Below are 27,247 nucleotides of genomic sequence, written 5' to 3' on the forward strand. Positions count from 1 at the left end.
GGAGAGAAGCAGACCAGACAAAGAAAATATTCTATCTCTTATGACATTTTTGGTTTACCACATTAGTCATTCCTTGCCTTCTCTGAATAGCAGGCCACACTCTTCCTGTTTAGTGGTTCAGTTTTCATTAACTTAACTGAAGTTTTTTTTTCCCCTCTGAAGAACATATTTCTAGTCAGTTGAATCATGGGTATTTTGGCCAAATAATGATGGACTACCAACTTTTAGTAGGATCACAATTTTTTTTTTTGAACTCTGGTTTGAACTCTGGGCCTGGGCACTGTCCCTGAGCCCTTCAGCTCAAGGCTGAAGGCTCTACCCCTTGAGCCATGGCCTCACTTCTAGTTTTCTAGTGATTAATTGGAGATTAGAATCTCACGGACTTTAGTGCCTGTGCTGGCTTTGAACTTTGATCCTCAGATCTCAGCCTCCTGAGTAGCTAGGATTACAGGCGTGCCTGGCTAGAGTCACAATTTTTAAGAATAATATCTTGTTGAGATAAGGTAGGCTTCTATGATCGGCTTCTATCTCTAACTTATAGTTTTCTTCTCACTCCTGTGATACTTCTTTATTATGAGAAGAAATGGTATCTAGTTTCATTTTTTCCCTTTACCTTCCTCCCTTGATACAAATTATAAAAACAAACAAAAAAGAACTCTGCACAATTTTAGCTCTGCACAGTTTAGCTCTTACCTCATAGGGTAGTTTGTTTTGTTTTCCTGAGAGATGATACACAACTATATATTGAGTTCTGTAAGTGACATATTTTCAAAGTGGCATTTGTTTGTTGTGGAGGTCAAGGTGACCCTGGTGAACAGGTGTCAGTTACTGTGGCATGTGTGTCAAGGGTCGTTCTAAACTGTAACAGTGTCAGCCCCTTTTGTCCTGGGTGCCCATCTTGATTTGATTTTGACAAGTGTATGGTTATATGCTAGTTTTTGGCAAGAATATTTTTTCTATGCATGGCTGCTACTTAGGTGATTATCTATTTGAAGCTGTTATAGGCACAAACGTGTATTATAAATGTTTGCAGGTTATGGTAGATAGCATATTTTTCTCATTGTATCTCTATAGATATGGGAGAAAAGGAATGCAGAACCAATAGACAAAAACTGTATTCTAGTTCTGGTTTGGATCCTTTGATTTGTATGACTTTGGGCATGTTCTCCCACTCCCTCCTTTTTGTGCCAGTCCTGGGGCTTGAACTCAGGGCCTGAGCACTGTCCTTGGACTTTCTCAAGGCTAGAGCTCTACCACTTGAGCCACAATACCACTTCTGGCTTTTTCTATGTATGTGGCACCTAGGAATTGAACCCAGGTCTTCATGCATGCTAGGCAGGCACTCTACCACTAGGCCAAACTCCTGACCCGTGGTTTCCTTTTATAACAAGTGGTGCTAATATACTAAGTGGCATAGAGTTGTTATAGGGATGATTGTATGAAAATGTCATGTAGGCTTTGGAGGCATAGTGCTGCCTCTGGCCAGTTGATCCGTATATGGTCACCTTTTCAGGGCAGCTTTCACATATCAGTGCTGATGTGTTGATGGTTTTCTAGTTTATTTGGCCTAGTGTTCATAGGCTGTAGACTGTGGTGGAGGGACACAGAAGAAAGTCAATTGAAAATTCGAACCCAGTAGAAGAGGGGATATTAGTTGTAAATATATTTTATGGAGTGCTAAACTATGGTCTTGCTTTTCTTCATGGTGTCTAGTTAGCAACAACTCTGTCTTTGGGTACAATGATACTGTTACTCTCACTTCACTGGAAGGATACTGATAGCCAAGTGACCGCAGATATTCCTGGCTAATTTCTGAAATTCCCATTCTTACAGTTACTTCTTGAGGTAGTTGCTTGCTGATTTGAAGTTAATTTTCTTGGGAAGTGGGTGGTTACTACAGAAATTGCTATGTTCCGATTTATAAATTTGTTTTAGTTAACAGTGCTAAAGGCAGATTATATTAGGGGTGTGTGTGTGTGTGTGTGTGTGTGTGTGTGTGTGTGTGTAGGTATATACTTGACTAACTTGATTAAAAAAAATAAAACCTAGCATTTGAGACTTTTTTTGGTAATGTATATTCTAGCTTAGAGGCAAATGATTACAATGCCTTGTTTTTAATGTTTTCATGAGGTAATGTGTGCTTTAGTAGAGAGGAGGAGAAATGTTATTTAATCACACTCATAACAACATTCACTGAGCCTTTTTGTCCCTCTGTTTGAAGGAGGAGGGTTCCTTGCTTTAAAACTGGCTTTCCCAAGGACTTAATCCTGGTAATGCGATGAGGTGATGGAAGGACATTCCCATTGGGCCTGGAGTGGTGTAACTGGTAAAACTCCCTTCTGTAAATCCCTTTCCTTCAGCCTAAGTGTCACTTTCCTGTCCCCAAAGTAGAATGATACTTCATTGAAGAGAGAATTTTCAGAGTGATTGATCAACAAAAAACATGAAACTCCCCTGTCAGGTCATTGTGTCCTTAAAAGGCTAAAGTAAATTATCATTTTGCGGGTTTTCCTTTTGTCTTAAGGGAAATTAAGGACTTGTTTCTCAGTTTTAGGGAATGGAGAAAGGAAGCTATGGGCTGCTTCTCCAACAGTTTTGCATGGCACACATTTTCTGGGCATTGACCCTGTGTCTGGCCTTGTAACTGTTTGACGCTGGTGGAACATGGCTCATGTTACCCAGAATCTGAAGTCTTCTGGAACTCTTAGGGCCCCCATTGGGTGGAGTGGCAATGAAGAGGATGAAACAGGACAGCACAGCATTTTGAAATCCTGCAAGACATTTAGGGTACATTTGTGAAAGGGTGGGAGAAGTACTTAAGGACAGTGTGTTTTATTTCATTTGCTTTTTGACAGGGTATTTTATAGGACTTACTCCTCACATTTAAATTTAATATGCTAGAGTATGAGTTGTTTCTTTTGATCTTTTAGAGAACTCTAATGATGCTGGAACAGAAGACATCTTTTGTTTTCTGTAGAACTAGTCAAACCTTTATTATAGGCATTGTAACTCTTTTGAGATTCCAAATCAGGTGTTGTTGAAAATGAACAGACATGGGATTCCCTTCTATGACTGAAGACACCATGGAAAGCTTGAACTCCAGCATGGCAGCCTATCATATGCGCAGTTGGAGGACTGAAGTTTTTAAGAGGAACTAACTGATCATTGAAAGTATTAGTCTTTTATTGATTTTTTTAAAGTCAGTTGTGGGGCTTGAACTCAGGGCCTGAGTGCTTGTTATCTCTGAGCTCTTATGCTCAAAGCTAGCATGCCATCACTTTGAGCCACAGCGCCACTTTCGGGTCTTGAGTGGTTAGTTGGAGATAAAAGTCTTATAGGGACTTTTCTTCCCGGTCTGGCTTCAAACCATAATCCTCAGATCTCAGCCTCCCTACTAGCCAGGATTATAGGCCTGAGCAACTGGAGCCCAGTGATTTTTTTTTTTTTTAAACTCAGAGCTTTGAGCTTATTAGACAGGGGCTATGCCATTTGAGCCACTCCTGACTTTTTTGTTTTACTTACTTTCCAGATGAGTTCTTGAATTTTTGTCTAGGCTGGCCTGGAATAGATATCCCACTACTTACATCTCTCACCTAGCTACGATAACAGTTAGACACCACCATACCTGCTTGTTAACTGAAATAGAGTCTCGCTAACATTTTTTATTGACTGGCTTTGCACTTCAGTCTTCAAGGCTGGTGCTCTTACCACTTGAGTTACACTTCCACTTTTGCTTTTTTGATGCTTAATTGGAGATAAGAATTGTATGGGCTATTTACCCAAGATCCTTGATCTCAGCCTCCTGAATAGCTAGTATTACAGGTATGAGCCCAGCTTAAACAGTGGGACTTGGGCTTCTATGAATTCTACTTCAGACAAGTCAGCTATAGAAGTAGTTGGCAAACTTTCATATTTATGCAATTTACTATCCATCTGCATGGGCCACAGATAAGGACATTTCAATCCTCCCATCCCCCTGCCGGCCCCCATGCCTACCCATGTTTTTATAAATAGACTTTACTGCTACCACCTTAAAGGATTTTATCAAAAGCCTGTGTGGATGAGTGCCCACAAGGAAATCTGAAGCAGTTCTTTGGATTTTCCCTACTCAATTTTGGGAAATTGACATGATTTTATATAATAACATGTGACAGTCATTGGCATTGCCATTTCCTTTGAAACATAGGTCTTATCCCTTGTTGTCCCTTGAAATTGTCTCCTCTATGTAAAAAGCATTGTGAACAATTTAACCTGGAAGAACACTTTGTTTCTTTTGGGGTCAGCAGAGAGAGTATTATATAAATTTATTATTTTTTTGCAACAAGGATGTTTAAAAGAATCTTTAAAATTAAAGGCCTTTAAAAAGCATTAAGTTGTACTTAAAAATAGTATTTGAAAAGGAAAAAAGAATTTACTTAAAAGCACAGGAAATTGGAGACATACAAAACCTGTCTTCATGATAAAAGAGTATAGATAATACAACTGAACAGACAGATGTTAAGACCAGTTAAGACAATGGAATAGCTGGGAGCATAGCTCAAGTGGTAGAGTGCTAAGAGGCCTTGGTTTCATCGCAGTACCTCAAATCAAACCAAACCAAACCCAAAGCAAGAGACAATAGAATAATACCTTTGGCCTCATTAAAGCAACAAACATCACACATTCGGTGTAGAGAATAATTGAAGTTATATAGTGGCCTTTTCGCTTAAGGTTGGCACTTTCTTGAGCCACAGCTCCATTTCAGGCCTTTGCTAGTTAATTGAAGATAAGAGGAGTTTCTTGTATTTGTCTGCCAGGATTGGCTTTGAACTGAGATTCTCAGCTCCCACTCAGCCTCCTGAGAAGCTAGGATTATAGGACTCAGCCACCAGTTCCTGGCTTAACATTTAGCTTATTGAATAGACAGAACTTAACTCATAAGTCGAAGTTTAAGTATTTTCTTTAGTTTTCATAAAGACAAAAACTAAAGAGAAGGGGGACCCTTAGTACATAGTTTCTTTATGGCATAGTAAATTTATGAATTTTACGTTTTTTTGTTTTGTTTTGTTTTTGCCAGTGGTGAGGCTTGAACTCAGGGCCTGTGCACTGTCCTTGGACATTTTCTCAAGGCTAGAGCTCTTACCACTTGAGCCAGAGCACCACTTCCAGCTTTTTTTTTCTATGTATGTGGTACCGAGGAATCAAACCCTGGTCTTTGTGCATGCTAGGCAAGCACTCTACCACTTGGCTAAAATCCAGCCCCATGAATTTTACTTTTAATCTTACTGGTAATTAGTGTTTGTGGAGTCTGTTTCATTAAACCAAGGCATCTTTTTAGTTTTTTGAAAGTGGCATTTTTTGGCTGGGAGTCCTCTAGCTTAGGCCTTAACCTCTGGATCTGGTTTCAGCACACCTCTATGAGATGTGCACAGCAATGTTTGCTAAATCATCAGGAAGATAAAATTGATGTCTCCCTTATTGCAGTTTTTTTCCCCCTCCTTTTTAATCAAGATTACTTTTTAAGACGAAGACAGATGTTTCTCCACTTTGTTTTTATTTAAATATATCACTTGGGATTTGAAAGCTTCCGCACTTCTGTTTGTTTGGGTGGCTTTTTTTTTTCCTGTCTTCTTTTTCATGGCTTGATTTCAAAAAACAGAGTAACAAATTTATAGCAAAAGCTTTGTTGTTTGAAATTGCAGGGTGCTCTGAGAATTCTTGCAAATCCCTGGTGTCTTCCTGTCTGCCCTCAATTCTCCTATTTTTGGTAATAATGCAAGCAGTCATTTTAGAAAATTTTGCTGTGTTCATTTTACTGTACCTCCTCCAGCAACTGTGTGCCAGAAGCAACAGCAGCAGCCACAGCCAAGTCCCAGTCTTCATCTCTCTCAGACTCTGCTACTTGAAATTTGCATAAATGTTGACGAAAAAGAAGAGCTCTGAATAACTCGTCCTCAGATATTTTAGGAATCATAGCAACTCAAGGCCTTAAAATGTCTTGAATGAGCAGTAGATATATGCACTTGAGACAAGGGTGCAATTTGAAGAGCCTACAAAGGAACGGGTAATGCCAATTTCAACCGATTACATGTCAATGCAACAAGCAAAACACATTGAAGGCTGCTCAGATTACACTGTCTGGGGTAGCAGACTTAATTACTCGTGTTAGAGATTCCTAAAACAAAGAGAGGCTTTTAAATCAGTGATGTGAAGCTGGCATGGTACTGAAAAGGCCTGGAAAACATAGGAAAAGCCTTGAGGAAATTTCAAGGAGTCCAAGTGTGGATACCTCCAGCCTATCCTGGAGTGAGTAAATTCCTGTCAGCCTGGAACTGGGAAAAATCAACCACAGCTTGTTTTGTTGCTTGCAGTATTTGTAAGGAGCAGAGGCTGATAAGGTTGAGTAAACACAGGAGCCTTGTCAGTCCCAAGGGACAGTAGTACTAAACAACAAGGGGTCCTGGTATGTTTCTTTGAGCTTCTTAGAGAGTTTCTGAGAGTAATGTTAATAGGCTAAGCTAAAGGTTTTTAATAAAAGCAATTTTTATTTTCATATTTTTCATATAGTCCTTTGGGTTAGTACATTCTCTCTCTTTTTTCCCACCCCCACATTGCCTTCATAAACTATAAGGACTTTATGTGCAGAAATGATCTTATTCATGTATGGTTTTCTTTTGCCAGTCCTGGGCTTGACCTCAGGGCCTGAGCACTGTCCTTGGGCTTTCTCAAGGCTAGAGATCTACCACTTGAGCCACAGCACCACTTCCAGCCTTTTCTATGTATGTAGTACCAAGGAATCGAATCTGGGTCTTCGTGGATGCTAGGCAAGCACTCCACCACTAGGCCAAACTCCTGGCCCCTCATGTGTGATTTTCATGTAGTGTCTGCTACAGAGCTGTGCTTATCCAAGAAATATTAGTTTGTTCTTGCACCTTTAGTGAATCGCATCTCATTATTCTGTAGCTGCTAAAAAGGAGAGCAGTGAGCCCTCTTTTTGTTTTTTGTTTTTGTATTGTACTAGGGCTTGAACTCAGAGACTTACACTCTTGCTTGCCTTTTTTAAATTTTATTTTTATTTTTTTGTGGGTCATGGAGCTTGAACTCTGGCTGGGTACTGTTCCTGAGCTCTTCTACTCAAGTCTACCAACCTACCCCTGGGCCTGGGCATTGTCCTTGAGCTCTTCAGCTCAAGGCTACCGCTCTACCCTAGAGCCAAGCCCCATTTCCCATATTGGAGATAAGAGTCTCAGGTCCTTTTGTGCCTGGGCTGGCTTTGAACCTTGATCCTCAGATCTCAGCCTTCTGAGTAGCTAGGATCACAGGCATGAGCCACCACATCTGGTTGTTGCTTGGCTTTTTCACAAAAGGCAGGTGCTTTACCACTTATGCCATACCTCCACTTCCAGCTTTTTTTTTTTTTTTTTTTTTTTTTTTTTTTTTGCCAGTTCTGGGTTTGGGCTCAGGGCTTGAGCACTGTCCATGGACTTTCTCAAGGATAGCACTCTACCACTTGAGCCTCAGCACCACTTCCAGCTTTTTGCTATGTATGTACTGAGGAATCGAACATGCATGCTAGGCAAGCACTCTACCACCAAGCCAAACTCCTGACCCCATTTCCAGCTTTTTGTTGGTTAATTGAAGCTAAGAGTTTTATGGACTTTTCTGCCACAGTTGGCTTTGAATCATAATCTTTGGCTTTGAATCATAATCCTTAGATTTCAGCCTCTTGAATAGCTAGGATCTGTTTGGTTTTATATTTAAGTATGCCTTTCAGTGGTCTGCTACTGATAGTGATTGGGGAAGAATTATTCCATTTATTAATATCACATTCTAATTTAAACCGTGTCATTTTCCTTTTAAATTTACTTTAAACAGTGCAGTAGTTTATCCTCTCCCTTACAGAAGAAGCTGTGACCCTTATCAGGACCTTCCATGACCTAACCCCTGTGGCTAGTTTTATTCTTCTTCTTTTTTGTTTTTGGTTGTGGGGCTTGCACTCTGGGCCTGGGTGTTGTCCCTGAGCTCTTCAACTCAAGGCCACCACCCTACCCCTTGAGCCACAGCATCACTTCCAGTTTTCTGGTGGTTAATTGAAAATAACTTCAGTGCCTGGGCTGGCAATAAAACTGCAATTCTCAGATCTCAAACTCCCGAGTGGCTAGGATTACAGGTGTGAGCTACCTTGCCCAGCTTACTAGTTTCATTCTTTTTTTTTTTTTTTTTTTTTTGCCAGTCCTGGGCTTGAGCTCAGGGCCTGAGCACTGTCCTTGGATTTTCTCAAGGGTAGAGCTCTACCACTTGAGCCTCAGCACCACTTCCGGCTTTTTTTCTATGTATGTGGTACCGAGGAATCAAACCCAGGTCTTCATGCATGCTAGGCAAGCACTTTAACCACTAGGCCAAACTCCCGGCCCCCACTAGTTTCATTCTTTAAGGCCAGACTTCACCTTATTTTCCTGGCTGCTGCTCTTTTCTCTGTCTTTATGATTCTCTTCACTTCAGTCTTAGCTCATATAGTTTCTCCTCAGGCAAGCCTTTCCTATACTCTCTGAAGCATCTCTACACTCCAGCCTTCTGGACTACTTGTATCTCATTGCTGCTTGTTTCTAAATGTTTCACTGTTTGAAGTGACTTTCTTTACTTACTTATTTGTTATCCATTTTGATCCCTAAGAGAAGTGAAGTTTGTGAAGACAGGCACTCTATACTGTTAACCCAGGTGGCATCAGTGATCTGGGGGCCTGTTCCTGCCTATAGCAGGTGCTTTGTGAGTGCGTTCCAAGTATTAGAAAGCCAGTTTGCAAACACACTGCACAAAAAACGTGTGAAAATTGGAAATAAGCTTCCAGATTTTGTGTCCTGTTGCCAAGTGATGAAGTGATGGGATTGGAATCCACTGCTTCTCTTTGTTTCTCCTGTTTCTTTAGGGGGATGGACAGACATGCACAAACAGATACACAGACACAGTATGTAAGATTGATTTTACTCAGCCAATATTTATTTTGAGTGTTCACTGTGTGTGGTGTAAGAAAATTTGGGAAAATGTCACTCTCTAGTTTGTTTCAGAGTTTATCAACTCCTTGGTTTAAAACACTAATCCTTTGTGATTTGATTTAGCATTTTACTTTTGATTTTAGAAGTATGAAACTGCCTTCAAATTTATTATTCAACATTTTACTCTGTTAAGAAAAGGCCCGGAGTTCGGCCTAGCGGTCGAATGATCACCTACCGTGCACGAAGCCCTGGGTTTGATTCTTGTACCACATACATTGAAAAAGCTGGATTTGGTGCTCTAGTTCAAGGTGTAGAGCACTAGCCTTGAGCAAAATAAAGTCCAAGGACAGTGCCCAGGTCCTGAGTTCAAGCCCCAGGACTGGCAAAAAAAAAAAAAAAAAAGAAAAGAAAAAGGAAAGAACGAAAAAAGAAAATACAATTGAACTTTCAGATGAGATTTTCTGAATAGCATTATTATTTTGGGTTCTCAAAGGCTGTGAGTGTATATACTGGCGCTTGAATACAAAGTCAGTTCTGTCTTTCAGCTTTTTCACTCAAAGCTAGTGCTCTACCACTTGAGTCATAGTTTACCATCTAGCTTTTGACTAGTTCATTGGAGATAAGAGTCTCATGAACTTTCCTGCCTGGGCTGGCTTTGAACTGTGATCCTTAGATCTCAGCCTCCTGAGTAGCTAGGATTACAGGAATACAGGTATAGTCACTTGTACCCAGCTAGGTTATTAAAAGTTTTATGTTTTTCTTTGCATGGCAAATAGAGTATTCACTTAGCAACAGCTTTGCAGTGAGATCATGAGTCTCAAATTTTATTTTTTCTTTTGTTTATTCAAGCAGGTTCATCCAAGATCTCCCCTAGTGCATTGAATGGCTTTAAGAATTTTAAATGAGCACTCATGTCAGGTATTAGTGCATTTGTTCTGAGTATGGCTGCTCAAATCTGTATGGTCCACATGGCCTGGGAACTTGTTAGGGACACAGACTCTCAGGCCCCTTCCAGCCCTACTCAAGCAGAACCTCCAGGGATTGGATTCAGCACTGTTTTAACAGACCCTCCAGATGATTCTGATGTGTACTAAAGTTTGAGAATTGTGGTTTAGTAAATGTTAAAGGTTCAAGGTAGCATGAGTGCACAAATCAGCCTAACAGCATTAATTATTAGCCTGGTAAGCCCACCTCCTTTTGGGCCACTGAATTGGATTGGTTCATTAAGGCTAAACTGTGAAGTCATTTGCTGGGTTGATGGCCACATATTGACTCTGGGTTGTTTGTATTTCTCTGAACCTGTCACTATAATGATTTGCTAGGACACTTAATAGGAACGGGCTGTGATTTTCTGAGTCATGCATGGTTGGGTCCTTACACCCTCCCGGATGGATTTCTCCATGCAGATGCATGCCATTGGCCTGTCTTATTGAGGGAAGTGTTACTGTTGGGTCACAGGGGACTCCCAAGGGCTTAGTCTGCTCTCAGATTAGTTTCCAGGTAGGGAATTGAGCCCCTTGTCAGACTGTGCCTTGCTTGGAGTTGTCCAGCTAGTAGCAGGAGAGAAAGCAGGGCTTAGGTCGTCTGATCTCCTCATGATCCCTACGCCTACAGAACATTCCTTTCCTACTGAGAAATTTTCCCTTTTATTTAAAAGAAGGAAATAAAAGCAAGTAGAGAAAAGCCAGGAAGTTCTCATTGAAACTAATAAAAATGTCTAAAGAGGATGAAAAAATCAGTTCGAGTGCTTTGGTATGGAGGAAATAACCTGACATTAACTGTTTTAATTATAGTTGTTGCATTGGGCTTATCAGTGTGGGAAGAGGGAGCGCTTGAGCCTTACAGGGAAGTGGGATGTGGACAAGATGACCCTTTTCCTGAATCTGCTGGGGGAACTGCTTTTTCAGAGATGGGTTGGGCTTAGTGACAAACCTAGGTTCAAGGCTCAGTACTGGCCACCATCTAGAGACCTGATGTCCTGTGAGGAGGTCCTTTCCCTGGACTTTACTTTCTGGTGTATAAATACATGAGTACAATGACATCTACCCTGCCCAGAAGAAGAAACGTGTCAGGTAGTTAAGAGAACAGTCTAGATTCAGATTGGTGGGTTCAATTTTGGCTCGTTACTACAATAGGCAGCTCACTTACCCTAAGTGTTCATTTGTGCAGTAACTATAATGACGGTAACTGTTGCTTGCGCTGTTGTGAAGTTTGAATTATTATGTAAGCTACTCAGGGAAGAGTACCCAGAATTTAGGAAGTGTTCTATGTTAGCTGCTGTTGCTATTACTAGTTTTTGGTTTGAACTCAGAGCCTCCTGCTTGTTAGACACTCTACTGCTGAGCTCCACCTCTAGCCCCTCTGTTACTGCACAGTTTTTGTATAGAAGGATGTGGCTACATGGGGACTAACTGGGTTTTCCTTTCAAACATTTATAAATGAATTATTCTACAGCATCTTAGTGGCCTCTAAGAAAGAGTTTATAAACTTCAGGTTTTAACTACTAGACTAGCTTTCTTTTTGGTTTGGCTTTCCCAATGTCCTTAGGGTTTTTTTTTTCTCTTTTTAAGTTTATCTTATTAATTAATTAATTATTAATTAATTAATTATTTTGTTATTTGTACAAAGGAATTGCCATTAAACAAAGCATCTTGATCAGTATCACACCTTTCAGCATTGTCACCCATCCTTCCCAACTTACTCCCTTCCTCAGTAGGGATTTTTCTGGGGGAGAGTTGTGGGGGGGGGGGGAGAGACAATTGTGGAGACTAAACTCAGGGCCTGGGCTCTTTCCCTGAGCTCTTTTGCTCAAGGATAACACTCTACCACTTTGAGCCACAGTTCCATTTCTGGTTTTTGAAGGGTTAATTGGAGATAAGAATCTCAGGGGGACTTTTCTGCCCTTCCTGGCTTAAAACCATGATCTCTGATCCTTAGATCTCAGCCTCCTGAGTAGCTAGGATTTCAGGTGTGGGTCACCAGTGTCTGGCTGTCATTAGGAGTTTTGATACTCATTTTAGTAACCCTCGAAGCAAAATCAGTAAGCCACTGTAAGTAGTTAACAAATGTTAGCAGACCTTGGGTAAACTCTCTTATTCTTGCTGAAGTCAATGAAAATTTTCACTAGTGAAGCTTTTTTTTTTTCCTCTCCCCTTAGTAGACTGATTTTGGGAGAGACTTAGTAAAGCATCTTTTTGTTGTCTCTCAAAGGGACTCTCAAAGGGACCAGGGAAATCAAGTATTTGAGAATTTTCACATTCTGTACATATTAAATTATCTTTATATTCTTTGATCCCCTACAGTTTCTAGTCATGATTTATTCCTTATCTCTTTGAGAGCTTTGAAACATAATTATGTTTCCTTCATCTGTCTATGTATTCAGATTCTCCTCCCCCTTTTTTTTTTCTGGATCCTAATACATATTAGATTCTCAACTTTAGTTTTTTGAATGAGTATTATTGATGTTTCTGGTTTCTTGCAAAGTGGCCTATTTTAAAACGTTACCTAAAGGCTAAGTAACTCCTTAATATGGTAATCCAGTATTTATCCAGGTCTTGCTAAAACATTCATTGAACTCTTATAATGTCATCTGTATTGTCTAAATCCCAAGGTGATGGGCCATGGCAGAGATGCCGTCATATTATCATTGGGAGAAGGAAGGTCACAGCGAAGGAAAAGAGAAGAGAAGAGACCCTGGGGATAACTGTAGAAGCCAAAAGATGAAAAGCTGATTGGAACTCTAAAAGGAAACCTAGATCAGATTTAGTATGGGAATGAATGTAAATTTGAATCACACTGGTTTCTGAGGGTTATTTCTAATGTATGTTTCTTTTCTTTCTTTTTTTTTATTTTAGCACTACAGTGTCGAGATGACCAGGAGCCTTGTGTAAATAATGGAATTTGTATTACCTACTATAATGGCACTGGATACTGCAAGTAAGTTTTTCTCTTCATATATTTTCTCTTTTCACAGTGGGATGCTGAACAAGATTGATTGTCTATTTTTAGTACTACTGGGAAGTATTACTGGTTCTCAGACTTCTCTGACAACAGTTTTTGTGGTTGTTGAGGATTGAAGTATGTGGCTGTCAGGTGAATGGTTAAGCAAGAACGTTTTACTATCTTATTATTATCATTATGAGGGGCTTTTACCACTATTGAATATGCTGTCTTACATTTTTCACTTTAAGACATAGCCTTTGAATCTCCTTCCCTTAACTTGTTGACCACGTTAGGTATAGTTTTAATAAATCAAATGGAACAGATACTAATTTTTTCCAGTATAAATGAATATTAGATTCACAGGCCATTTTTTTCCTAGTGTAAAAAACTCAATTCCAGAGATGGGACTGTGAAGGAGGAAAATAAAGGGTAAGTTTGTGGATGGCATCATATGGAACAACAGTCTAGATGAGGACAGGAAACAGGACTGAGAAATGTGGTAGTTTTTTGTTTTTGTGCAAGTCCTGGGGCTTGAACTCAGGGCCTAAATACTGTCCCTGAAGGTTTTGTGCTCAAGGCTATAGCTCCATGTCCAGCTTGTTGTCAGTTATTTGGAGATAAGAGTCTCATGGACTTCCCTGCCTTCCAAACCACCATCCTTGATCTCGGCTTCCTGAGTAGGCAGCATTACAGGTGTGAGTCACTGCCACTCAGCTCATGTGATAGTTCTTGACTTGAGAATATGTTTTTGAGGGGGTATCAATGTGTGAGAAGTAATGCACCTACTACCTGGTAAATGTCATTATAACTCCTCTGTACATTACCCCAACAATTAAAAAAAAGCAAACAAACTCATTCTAGAATCCAGTACCAAAAAATAAAGAAGAATGCTTTTCTTTTTCTCTACCATATATTGTAGCCAGACTTACTGTTGTAGGATAATTTTATAAATAAATTGGATTTATTTTCCCCTTGTGTGAGTACTCGGACTTGAATTCAGGGCCTCATGCTTACTTGTTTTGTTTCTGCTGGCATTGAACCTCTTGAGCCACTTCTTAAATCATATGTTTTTCTTGTACTTTAGTTGAAAAATTTTGGTGTAACATGTATTTTACATGCTTCAGTGAAAATAAGATTTGAGGGGTTGGGAATTTGGCCTACTGATAGAGTGCTTGCTGAGCATTCACGAAGACCCAGGTTTGATTCCTTGGTACCACGTACATAGAAAAAGCCAGAAGTGGTGCTGTGGCTCAAAGGATCAAGTGGCAGAGCTCTAGTCTTGAGAAAGTTCAAGGACAGTGTTCACGCCCTGAGTTCAAGCCCCAGGACTGGCAAAAACAACAACTATAAAAAAAAGATTTGATAATATGAAATCTGTCTTCTTTTTTCTAGTCCTGTCTGTTCTAAAACCAGGACTTATATTATTTAATGTCATAAATGAGACTTTTCCCCCCAAGTCAGAAATAATTTTCCTCAACAAAGTGAAAATATTTTAAGCTGTGATGACAGTAGAGCTTAAGAATTGTTTGGTTTGGAATAAAGATAACATTGGAGATGAAAGATTTTATGTAACTGATAATGGGCTACTCACTAGGTTTCTTTAGCTGGAAAAAAAAACACATGTGTTGCATTTTTCTCTAAGAATGAAAATACAACTGGAGACAATAAGGGAGGGAACTAAGTACTTTGGAGTTGGCTACTGCAATCTTATAATCCCTTTAGGGCTTTTGGTGCCGACTTGCTTGTTTTATTCTCTTAGTCAGCTCTCTCGTGGTAGTTAGCTCATTACATTATGATCACTTGTTGGCATTTGTGATTTTTTTTTTTTTTGGCCAGTCCTGGGGGCCTGGGCGCTGTCCTTGAGCTTTCTTAAGGCTAGTGGTCTACCACCTGACCCATAGCACCACTTCTGGCCTTTTTTGTGTATGTAGTGTCAAGGAATCAAATCCAGGGCATCATGCATGCTAGGCAAGCACTCTACCACTAGGCCACACTCCTCATTCTTGTTGTTGTCTTTGAAGTAAATTGTTAGGTCCTGGTCTTAGGCATTTTTGTAATGCTATAGTACATGGTGCATAGTTATTGCTTGGTAATGTGCATTTTTATTTTATTTGTATTGGTGTTGGTTGAACTTAGGGCCTCATGCTGTTACTTGGCTTTTTCACAAAAGGCTGGGTGCTCTACCACTTGAGCCACAGTTCTACTTCTGGCTTTTGCTGGTTAATTGGATATAAAATCTTTTGGATTTGTCTGCACAGGATGGCTTTGAAGCAAGATCCTCAGATCTCAGTTTCTTGAGTAGCTCAAGTGTGAGCCATCAGTGCCTGGTTTCAGCAGGATCAGGAAGGCAAGGCTGCCGTCAGGTTCTGGAAGAACTGGAAGCCACTACTTACTTTGTGGCTGGTAAAATGGGAGCAGCCTGAATTCTGTCCTCAGCTACTTGTGAATTGTTGAAAGGATGGGTACCTATGGGTACAGTGCTGAGTGTCTCCCCCACACATGATCCAGTGTGCCGTATGTGAGGGAAATAAGCTTCTTGAGAAAGGGAGATTAAGAAAACAATTTGACAAAGCCATATTTTTGGGAGACCAATCTGAATAGCAGAACTTAGGAAAAGAGAGTGTTTACCTCTGTGGTGGTAATTTTACAGTATCAGGAATGGCAGGGTCAGCATGGATGGACACAGGAAAAGAAGACCACTTCTAGAGAGGCCAAACCTTTCATTCCCAAGTGCTGGCACCAACTTCACAGAATCATAAGCAAAATTATAACCCATGGCTACACACTGATAACTCACACTTGTAGTCTTAGCTACTCAGGAGTCTGAGATTTGAAGATCATATAGGAACATCTAAGCTTATCTCCAGTTAACCAGCAAAATGTTGGAAGTGGAGATGTGGCACAAGTAGTAGAGCACAAGCCTTGAGCAAAGAAGCCAAGCAAGAGTTGAAGCCCCAGTACTGACAAACCCACACAACATACACACAAGCTGTGTCTATAGGTGAAATTAATGTGCACTTGGCTTACTTTTCAACATCCCTTCAACCTGGCTTTTTTTTCCCCTAGGGAAAGAAGGTATTCTAGCTTGTTCAGCAAATACTTTTTACATAATAGTAAATACATATTATAACACTTAGCAGGTTTATAAAAATTACATCAGGCATGCAGGGCATGTGGTTATCTTTTTGTTCATGAGATTGCCTACTGGATTAAGAAAAAAAATGTTGACAACAAATCCTTTTTGGGGGATGGGTGGGACTTTTAAAGTAGAAGGCATCTGACTACCTGCTAAAATGGCATTATGCTACTGACTCAGCTAAAATATAATGATTGTTTATAGAAATTCTAGAAACCCTCAGTCAGATCATTTTGACAGAGGAGGATAATTACTTTTAAATGAGTTTTGAATACAGCTCAGATGTTGTTTCTCACTGTTAGGATCTGAAGTACCCTGTCAGCCTGTGATCATATCATGATTCCAGACAAGAAGGACCTGTCGAATGTTGAATAAAACTCAGTTACTGCTGCTAAAGTATTGCTGTCAGGTCTTAATAAGGACTCTACAGAAAAATAAGGCATTTTATTTTCTCCTTGTCTTTCTGCAAGGTGTAATATGTAATTCAATTTGGGTATAATTAATCACTTTTAAGTTATTTGCTCCAGGCTTTCAAATATAAACCATTCCAGACCCTATTTTAATTAAGTCATGAGGTCCTCAAGCTCACTGGAATATTAGAAAGTGAGTTATGAGGTAGGTTATGAGATATATTGCTTATAAAAGATGTTTTGAGATGTGTTTATCAGTTACTTAACATCCTTGTTGGTTGATTCTTAGCATCTGTGTGTCAGTGGGTATGGTTCTATCAACTGCTCTTTCTCTTAACTATAGATTTAAGTTTCCTTTACTTCACATGTGCAGTAGTTTTGAACTATTGACTAGATGTTGTGGCTGAAGGATGCTAAAGTTTTTCTTTCACTGAAGGGTGATGACTCTTCTTGTCCTAGTAGATATATTGTTTTATTCCTAGTAGACCACCTTGACCCTGTGAAGGCTTGGGTTAGGCTTCTGTTATGCCCTCAGTCCAACAACATAAGATTTAGTCCTGGCAAAGTGTGTGATCCTTGAAAGGATTAGTGGACTATGTGAAGGATTTACCCAACACCAAGGAGTATTATTAAGCCCCTCTTAATTTGATCAAGGCCATGAATTCTAACCAGGAGTTCTGTGCAGTCTTCTCAGCTTTCCAGCCCTCTCTTTCTCTGGGTCCCTGAATGGAAGAGTTGTGTGCATGAACTACTCCTTCAATGGTTCTAGCCTTTTTAGAATTTCTCCTCACCAATTCCAGCTGCTTTGATAGCTCCAGATACCTCTGGCTTTTCACCTAGGAACACCTGCTTGTTGCTTATACTTTCTTCCACTTCTGTATTAGAAAGCTCCTTCCACAGAGGATGCAGTGTAAATGTAGATTTCTCAATGATTTGCTTCCTTTTCTCCCCCAAGTCCCATATTTCTTACCATTTCTTCTGGCTTTTGATTACTCTGGTGCCTTTTATTTAATTAATTAATTTATTTATTTATTTATTTATTTTTTGCCAGTCCTGGGCTTGAGCTCAGGGTCTGAGCACTGTCTTTGGACTTTCTCAAGGCTAGAGCTCTACCACATGAGCCTCAGCACCACTTCCGGCTTTTTTCTATATGTGGTACCAAAGATTCGAACCAGGGTCTTCATGCATGCTAGGCAAGCACTTTAACCACTAGGCCAAACTCCCGGCCCCCTACTCTGGTGCCTTTAATTATTTTGTCCAGAGCTTATATTTGTTATGAGCAAGGAAGTTAGTCTGAAATGACTTTGCCATTATTATTAATAACAATTAAAATTTATTTTTGTGTACATATACTGGAGCTTGAACTTAAGCCTGGATACTGCCCTGTAGCTTTTTTTGCTCAAAGCTGGCACTCTATTATTCCAGCCATAGCTTCACTCCACTTGTGGCTTTTTTGGGGTAGTTAAATGGAGTTTAGTCTCACAAACTTTCCTGATTGGGGTGGCTGTGAACTAGGACCCTCAGATCTCAGCCTACTGAATAGAATTATAGCCAGTACTTGGTTTTGCTATTATTTTTATTTTGAATATTTTGACTGTAAGCAGATATTTCAGCATTTCCTACATGTCACATGGGAGGTATTTAGCACAGTGCTGTGAAACAACAGAAAGAGGTTCCTGTGGATAGGAGCTTGTTTCCAAGAGTCTCCACTTTGTATCTATCTAAATGTTATAAAACACAAGTTTAGCTGAGCACCAGTAGCTCATGCCTTTAATCCTAGCAACACAGGAGGCTGAGAGATCTGAGGATTACCCTGTAAAACAGATCAGGCAGACAGATCTAAGAGACTGTGATCTCCAATTAACCAGCAAGAAATGGGAAATGGAGCTATGGCTCAAGTTGTACATTGCCATCTTTGAGCAAAAAAGCCAAGCAAAAGACTAAGACTCTGAGTTCAAGCTCCAGTACTGGTACCAAAAACAAACAAACAAACAACAACAGCAACAAAACCCCTACAAGTATGTATCTCACATTGCATTCAGGTTTTGTGGGTATAAGCATTTGACAATAACTATTACAAATTTTTTGCCAGGCTCCCCTAAGCCTCCTAAACTCACCCAAGAAAACTGGAGCCTTTGTCTTCATTGTCTTTTTGACAAATTTAGGCACTGTAGTAGAGAACAGAGAACCTACACTGCCGCAGGAGGTGGAGGGCACATGGCTGATGCTTGTTCTGTGGAAAGGCATTTTCTGAGGTTACAGCTGACTCAACCTTTGCCCCTTTCATCACCTTCTTTTTAGTGGTCTTAGTAGTGTGCACAGGCAGTACCAGATCAAAGACAAACACAGGGAAAGAGATCTACTATTAGAACACTTTCTTCTCCTCTCTGCTGAAACTAGTTCTGCCAGCCTGGCTCCTTCAAGGGTGCCCTAGTTAACAATGTATCATATAGGTACAGTTTTTCTACAGATAATAGCAGGAGCTGGGCTATTCAACTTCATTTAGTCCTTTAATTATTCCTATGTTTTATTCTTTGTAGGTGTGTGTGTGTGTGTATGTGTGCGCGCGCGCGCGCGCGCATGCGTGCTAGTTACTTGGAGATGAAGCCTCATGGACTTCCCTGTCCAGGCTGGCTTTGAACCACAACCCTCAAATCTCAACTCTTTGAGTAGGTAGGATAACAGGCATGAGCCACCAGTCTAACTGTTGCTGCTGCTGCTGATGTTGCTGCTTCTGCAAGTTTTAACATAAAATGAAGAATGCTATCCTTAACTCATGAAATACTCTTCAGAGAAAAATATACTTTTTTTAAAAAATGTGATACTTGGGGATGAGTCATTAAGAAGCTATTGCATCCTGTCTATGCTTTCCACATACAATGGGTAACTCAAGTTTGAAGTAGTTGTAATTGATTGATATTATATTACCTCTTTGGGAAGTCATAAGGACATTACCAGTTCATTAACCCACAAGAGATCCAGGATGCTAAAATGGCAACTATGAAATAAATGACTGTAATGTGGGAGAACTACCAGTGAGCAGCAAAGCTGGGGGTGGGGAGAGGGAAAAAAGCTAGAAGCAAAGTGGAGCAGTGGCTTAAATATTCAAGCACCAGCCTTGAGTAAAAAAGCTAAGATGCAACACATAGGTCCTGAGTTCTGGGTCTAAAACTAACACACAAAAAAATTCTATTTTACTTTTCAGTTGATTTTTATTCTTCACATACTTATATACATTATATATTTCGGTGTGTGGTAAGAAGTACAAGAAGGGCTGTTAGGCTCTGCTTGGATTCTTTTGCCTGTTTGGGTATCTGCCAATATTAAAACAATTAATTTTGGCCTGCAGCCCTGGCATTAATAGATAGGACCTTAGCTAGATTTCTTTCAACATAGTTCCAGGTTAACCATAATCCTGTGTGAAAATTTTTTCTATTTGTTCAATTGTTGCTTGTCAGCACCATTAATTTCATGCAAGAATTCTTTATTTTCCCTCCCCCTTTTCCGTGAAAAAGAGAACTATTTCTCTTTCAAGATCTAGAAGCTTAATTAAATTCTTCATTTTAATTTTGCCTGTGCCCTTAATCAAGGCTAGCAAAGGAATGAAATATCAGAATACAATGAGAATGTAATTATCTAAAAATTTCCACCCTTTATTTGCTAAGCTAGCTTAAATGTACAGACATGATGGAGGTTTTTCATTCAGCTCACTTCTGAATACTCTGTAGTAGGAATTTTGTAGTTAGGAATGAAGTTTAGTCTGTCTTCCACCCTACTGTCATATTGTCATATGTGATTTACTGTCCTACATGCATGCATGTGTGCACATGTGAGTATATTGTTTCCATGTATGTCTAATTGAGTGTTACTACATATCCATCTCAATTAAAGGTAAACTAAATTTGTCCTTGGGTTTCCTGAAATTTTGTAGATCTTCCTTATCTACTACCAGTACAATAACCTAAGCATAGTCCTCTGTGTCCAGAAATTTATTGTTGAATCTCATACTGATATTCTTAGCTTTCTCTTATTAGTGTAGTACCTGCCCCTTAAAATATTTCTGTGTTAAACAGTGTACTTGATTTTTATGGAAAGGGCTTTAGGAAACAAAAATAAAGCAAAGAGTAAGGAAGGCAGGTGATAACTCAGTAAAACTCATTGAACTGAAATGTTCATATTTTTCATCAAGTATGAAAAGTAAGCTAATGAGAAAGGAATCTGATTTAGAATCTCCATTCCATTCTAATTTTAGTTTTCTATCTTCTAGTAGTTGTTCTCATGCTTTGGGCCATTCTACCAGGCAATAGCAAGCAGTTTTACTTTATACATGTATGTGTGCTTCTTCTTCCCAATAAGATGGCAAGACTTCATAGGGTTTCCATGCCTTTCATAGGAGAAACCTAGCATTCCTTAACAGATGTGGCTCAAATGCCTATATCTAAAAACAAGTCCCTCATAGCCTCTTGGGCTTTTCTGTACTCAGTGTAGTCATAGAAAAGCCCTAAATTTTTATCTGTTAGTTGTTCTTTTCTTCTCTGCAGTCCAGTTTGTATCAGATTTTACTAAACCAGTATATGGATTAGTTTAGATTCATAGTGACAGCTAAGTGGTTTGTAAAGCTGTGTTTTTTTTTTTTTTTTTTTTGGTACATGTTAGCTTGAGTGTTTGGACCTACAAGCCTAGAACAAGGGGTGAGGAGAGGACCTGGGGAAAGGAAGAGAGGGCAGCAGGCAGGAAGAACAGGGTCAGTTTTCAAAAACTGTCTAGTTCTTTTTAGTTTGCCGGGAATTCAGGTATTTCTTCTGTTCAGCATCTAATTGGTCAGTTTCTCTTCATGTTAATTAAGGATCTTGATACAGAAGCAAACATTTGTTACCCCAGATCAGCTCCTGTCCTTCACTGTTTGTTTCCTCTCAAAACCCCTCAATTATCCAGAATAACCCGGAGCTGCCTGTTCTGTGTGGAAAACATTTGGCAGTGATTCTGACTCTTTTACTTAGACTTTAGTCATTTAAGCTCCTGTCCCTTTAAGATTTTGAAACACTGATTCTTGTGTAAGTCAGGCACTTCTCCTTGAGGAATTATTTAACTGGGCAACTTGCCCCTTCTGAAACCTCAGTCATCTTGAAAAATACCTCAAGAACCTCCTTAACTTTAATTATTTTTTTGCCTTTGTCCAAGTTGTATAGAATGTTTGTGGTGTATGATTTTGAAGTCTCATGTTACTGCAACTCACTGCCCCTGAATTTCTGGGTCACTCTTTAAAAAATGGCCAAAACTTGATGAGTAATGAAAGGTGACTCATTTCCTTCCACTGACTCTCAGAGTTCATGATGAGTTTCTACTGAAGTAAATGCTCTCACTATGGGACATCTCCCATTCTTCCTGAAATTTTATAAGAATTAATGATAGCATCATGAGCTGGGTAAATGAGTTAAGAGAAATATTTATGCTTGTTTGAGAGAACATATAAAAATGAGAGGTAGACCAGATGCCAGTAATTCACACCTATGATCCTAGTCACTCTGGAGTCAGATTTGAAGATCACTGTTCAAAGCTACCCTAGGTAGGAAAGTCCATGAGACTCCCATCTCCAATAAACCATTAATGAGACCTGGATAAAGGTCTTACACAAATTTATTTATGTGATTTATTGTTTATTAATTTAGTTCTTTGACCACTTTACCTTGATACTCAAGTACAGCCCTTTTTTAGTCTTATGTAATTTGTCAGAAGGTCTAATTCCATAAGTTCTGTTATTTCTTAATATCATTCTGTGTTGAAGAAGCAGGCTGCCAAGTTGACCCATTTTGGGGGAAGATAGTAAGGCCATTTTGCTCCTTTTCAGCACAGGATTCCTTTCTTTTTTTCATTTTCTTTTCCCTCCCTCCCTCCCTCCCTCCCTCCCTCCCTCCTTTCCTCCCCCCAATTCTCTCTCCCATTCCTTGTCCCTCCCTCCCTTTCATGTGCCAGCCCCGGCACTTGAACTCAGCATGGGTGCTGTCCCTGAGCTCCTTTAGCTCAAGTCTAGAGCACTACCACTTGAGCAAAACTCCACTTCCAGGTTTTTTGTTGTTGTCGTTGTAGTTAGAGATAAGAATACAATAAACTTTCCTGCTCTGGCTGGCTTTGAATGGTGATCCTCAGATCTAAGCCTCTTGAGTAGCTAAGATTAAGATGTGAGCCACTGACACTTGGTTCAATTCCTTTCTTAGTCTGTCTCTTTCTTTGTGTTGGTTCTGGGGCTTGAACTCCAGACCTGGATACTGTCCCTTAGCTTTATTGCTCAAGTCTGGCACTCTACCACTTGTGCCACATCTCTTCTTCTGGTTTTTTGGTAGTTTATTGGAGGTAAGATTCTCATGAACTTTCCTTTCTGGGCTGACTTTGAACTGGGATACAGTTGAGGTTCAGCCTCCTGAGTAGCTGGGATTACAGGTGTGAGCTACTGGCACTGGGCTTGATTTTGTTTTTTAATATCCCAGTAAAATTCTTGAGGTAGATATTGTTGAAGTCAGAACAATGGATTGTATCTGATTTCTTTTGTGTCACTTTCTGGTTAATGCCATTTTGTAGCTAGGATGGTCCATGCTGGACCATTGCTGCTACTTTAATCAAGTAAGTGAACACTATTTGCTTTTCATTGACAAACAATTGTCCTCATTGACATAAAAGTAATAAATGTTACTAGTTGTAAAGTTAATGTCATGAAGGTGTGGAAAGATTTATTTGTGTGACTGTTGTGATAGTAATGATTTTTAATAATTATGTTCACTGTCCAAAAGCTTCTCATCCAGATGAAACCAGATCCAGTCTCAGAAATGGAGCTGGTGCTTCCTCCAGGCATAGCTCTAGTAGGTGGAGCTTCTACATAAGCCATGCCCACACCATCCACATGATGAGTTTGAGAGGTCCCTTTTGTATTTGTTGGGAGAATGCAAGAGGACAGAACATAGTTATAATTAAAAATTAACTTGTAAGGGGTCTAAATGTCTGACAGGTTTGCTTTCTCCTCTTGCTTCCCTGTAATACTCTGTAGTTTTGCAGTTTGTCCTGTGGAAGCATAGGCTTTGATTTCATAGAGCATACCAAGAACAAGCTAAGGACTTTCCAAAGTAAGGGAACACATTGTTTCAGAACACACATGGGTTTGGATGCATAGCAATATGGTCAATGTTTGTAGGAAATGTTTCTTTCCAGCCCAGCCAATATTCAGAATATTTGAGTGTCATGTCTAGGCTAATACTTTCTGTCTACATGCCATTTAACTTTTTGCTCCTTTGTCCGAAAGAGCTTCTCTAAACTCTTTCTCCCTAATCATGTTTACTTCCACAGGGACTTTAATACTTTTATACTATATATCTTCATTTACTGTGGTTCTTTGGAAGGCCTTGAATTATTGTAGTGTCTGTGATTATTTTTTTTTCTCTCAAGAATCAGTTTTCTCTTTGTCCACAGTGCTCTCTTTTTTTCCTTTTCCACATCAGTTGAAGCAGGGAGTTTTATTTTAATAAGTCCATTTGTATATACAATACCTCTTGATGATAATCACCTTTCTACTGTTCGTCCTCCTTCTCCTCACCCTCCCAAACCAATCTCATCAAGTTGCCTTGTTCATTTCCACACATGTCTATAAAGTGTTTTGTCTATATTAAGCCTCCCTTCCCCCAATTTGTCTGCCCCTCTCTCACTAATGCCTACACCTAGACAAGAAATGTTTCAGCTTCCTAATACTTTTGTTAAAGTGCATATTGTTTCATAGGGTTTTATCGATATTTCACACATACATATACCATGCTTTAGTCAAATGGATCTTACACACGTGTGTGCATTTGTGTGTGTGTGTGTGTTGTATTTTAAGTGTAACCCTCACAAATAAGTGAAAATGTGTCCTTTGTCCTGCTGAGCCTTGCCTTGCTTATTTCATTTAATATGATTTCAGGTCCATACATTTCCCTGGAAATGACAGTTGATTCTTCCTCCTCATAGCTGAATAGTTTTCCATTGTGTATATACATAGTCTTAACTTTTAAGGAAAATGTGATTTTTTTTTTTTTGTTTTGAACTACGTTTAGACACCATTTTTTTTTTTTTTTTGGCCAGACATAGGGCTTGAAACGCAGGGCTTGGGCACTGTCCTTGGGTTTTCTTTAGGCTAATACTCTACCACTTGGGTCACAGCACCACTCCCAGCCTTTTCTGTGTATGTGGTACTGAGGAATTGAACCTGGGTCTTCATGCCTGCTAGGCAAGCACTCTACCTCTAAGCCAAACTCCCAGCCCCAATACTCGACTTTTGACCGCCATTTAAGTAAGACTTTTTTTGTAGTGTTTTAAGGAATTCTGAAATTGTGCTTTCCAATTCCTGATTGAAAAATTTTGTATTCCTATAGGAGTGATTATTTTTTTTTCTTTTGGAAAATCCACAATAAAATGCTTAATTTTTGAATCTTTAAAATATGAAGATATGCCGATTTTAAAGTCTATTTGTATGTAGATTTTGTTTGATATTGGATTGGGCACAATTACTATTAAGCTAGGAATCTTTTTACCAAGTGGAAATCTTTTGGAGATGTTCTGCTTCCAAACTTTCTATTTTTTCTGGACTAAAGAACTTTATTTTTTATTTATTTATTTTTTTTATTGTTTGCCAGCTCTTGGGGTGTGAACTCAAGTCAGGGCCTGGGCACTCTCCTTGAGCTTTCTCAAGGGAAGGGCTCTACCACTTGAGCCACAGTACTACTTCTGGCTTTTTCTATGTAGATGGTAGTGAGGAATTGAGCCCAGGGCTTCATGTATGCTCGTGATGCTCTTTACCACTAGGCCAAACTCCTTGCCCCTGTACTTCAGAACCTTGAAGTTGTTGCTCTAGTCCATTCGTAGAGTGCTGGACCAGAGATTGAGTTCCTACAGTTTTCTATAGGCAACTTCTGTGAGCCCCACTGCCAATCTCTAATAAATCTAGCAGTTTGCATGGTTGAAGACACTTGAATGTTACATGTTCCATTACTTGGGCTCCAAGTCACTGGTGTTTTGTGTTATGAATTTTGAAGTAAAGGTAAAAGAGAGAAGACTGAGTATGTGGGAGATGTGTGCACACATGCCTCTGTGTGTGTGTACAAGTGTGTTGCACACATTGGCTAGCTTCACATTTTTAAGGAAAATGTCATTAAAAAACAATCTGCTCCATATGGGGTTGGCCCATTTTGAATACTTTAGGGGTAAACACGGGTTAAGAAGTTCTCTGTACCTCAGGAATCTTAATTAGTTAAAAAAAAATCCTTTGGGTAAATAGCTCAGCATAGCAGTTTCCAAACTCCAAATGTAATTAAAGTATTTTTAAGGTGTAAAGATTCTTTGACCTCTGTTAGGAATATGAGTATTGAGTAGTTAAATGGCTTCCATTTGCAATCACAGTTTTAAGCTCTTGCTGAATAATTCTAGTCGTGGGGAAGCCATGCAATCACAGTGAAGACTTAGGCGTAACATATGCCATATTTATGGAAATATATATCTAGGCTATTTTTTAAAAAATAAGAAACCAGTTTTCTTTTTGTCCACTCTTTTCCTCCCTTACTTCTCTCCTTCTCTTCCCCTCTCCTTCTCTCTCCCTCCTTCCTTCTTTCCTCTCTTTCTTTAGCAGATCCTTACCATGTAATCCAGATCACTCTAGAAACAAGCAATCCCTCTATCTTAGCTTCTTAAATGCTCTGATCACCTAGCAGAAAGTAACTTTTAAGCAGAGGCTTGAAGGAATTTTAGCTTTTTTACTCAAGTAAAACCACTTGAGCTAGAACTTTACTACCAGCTTTTCGATGGTTAATCTGAGAAGAATCTCATGGAATTCCTGCCTGGGTTGCCTTTAAACCTTGACCCTCAGATCCAACTTCTTGAGTAACTAAGATTACAATGTGAGCCCAGTTTACCTTCATATGTTAATAATCATTTATGTATTAATAATGTATTTACAAACATTTAAGGATGAAACAAAATTCTATAGCCATAGTTCGGGAACAGCAATCTGAACGCATTCATTTTTGTTTCACTGTTTGTTACTATGAAGGATACCTTTTATCAAATTGTATGGCTAAAGGATGTCTTACCTGTATATGTTTTCTGAAGATCCAAAGCAGTTAACTATGGTAAGGTATTTATTGTATGCTAGAAGACAGAGGAGAAAACACCTTCAGTTATAGCAGCAACACAAGTCTTTCAGCTCTGTTTGGTGCTCTCTGACAATCAGCTCAGCTTTAACTCTGATAAATGAGTTCAGACTGTAAACTGGAAGATAAGAGAGTTTGCAGAGTTCTTGTGTAAATAAAGCAGCATGGTTTCCTGTCGTAGTGATTCTTTGTGTGTGTGTGTGTGTGTGTGTGTGTGTGTGTGTGTGTGTGTGTGTGTGTGTGTGTGTGTGTGTGTGTGTGTCTGTACTGAGGCTTGAACTCAGGGCCTGTGCTCTGTCTTTTAGCTTTTCCATTCAAGGCCTTTTGGTGGTTAAATGGAGTTAACAGTCTCATGGGCTCTACTACGTGGGCTGGCTTCTAATCAGGATCCTCAGATCTCAGCTTCCTGATAAGCTAGGATTACAGGCATGAGTCGCCTTGTTCCCCAGCCAGCAGTTTCCAATTTTGATCTGCATTGAAGAGGAGTAGTAGTGCTGTTGAGTACATGGGTTTCATGGCTGCACCACTTACGCTTCACTTTGGTTTGGATTTATTAAACTTAGTCTGTGCTTATTGCTTTATTCACATAGGGGATAGGAAAACCTGAACATGTGCAAGTCTAGT

General features: G+C 39.5%; 1 protein-coding gene across 1 annotated transcript in view; it reads left to right on the forward strand.

Annotated features, from left to right (window-relative positions):
* LOC150061301 (neurogenic locus notch homolog protein 2) overlaps nucleotides 1-27,247 on the forward strand; it is a 144,912-nt gene that overhangs the window by 28,306 nt on the left and 89,359 nt on the right. The window contains exon 2 of the mRNA XM_090334175.1: nucleotides 12,827-12,908. Within this exon, the coding sequence (XP_090190301.1) occupies nucleotides 12,827-12,908 (82 nt within the window). The remainder of the gene's footprint in view (nucleotides 1-12,826; nucleotides 12,909-27,247) is intronic.

The sequence above is a fragment of the Megascapheus bottae genome, chromosome 6 (genome assembly GCF_031878675.1).
Source record: "Megascapheus bottae isolate mThoBot1 chromosome 6, mThoBot2.hap1, whole genome shotgun sequence".
NCBI lineage: Eukaryota > Metazoa > Chordata > Mammalia > Rodentia > Geomyidae > Megascapheus > Megascapheus bottae.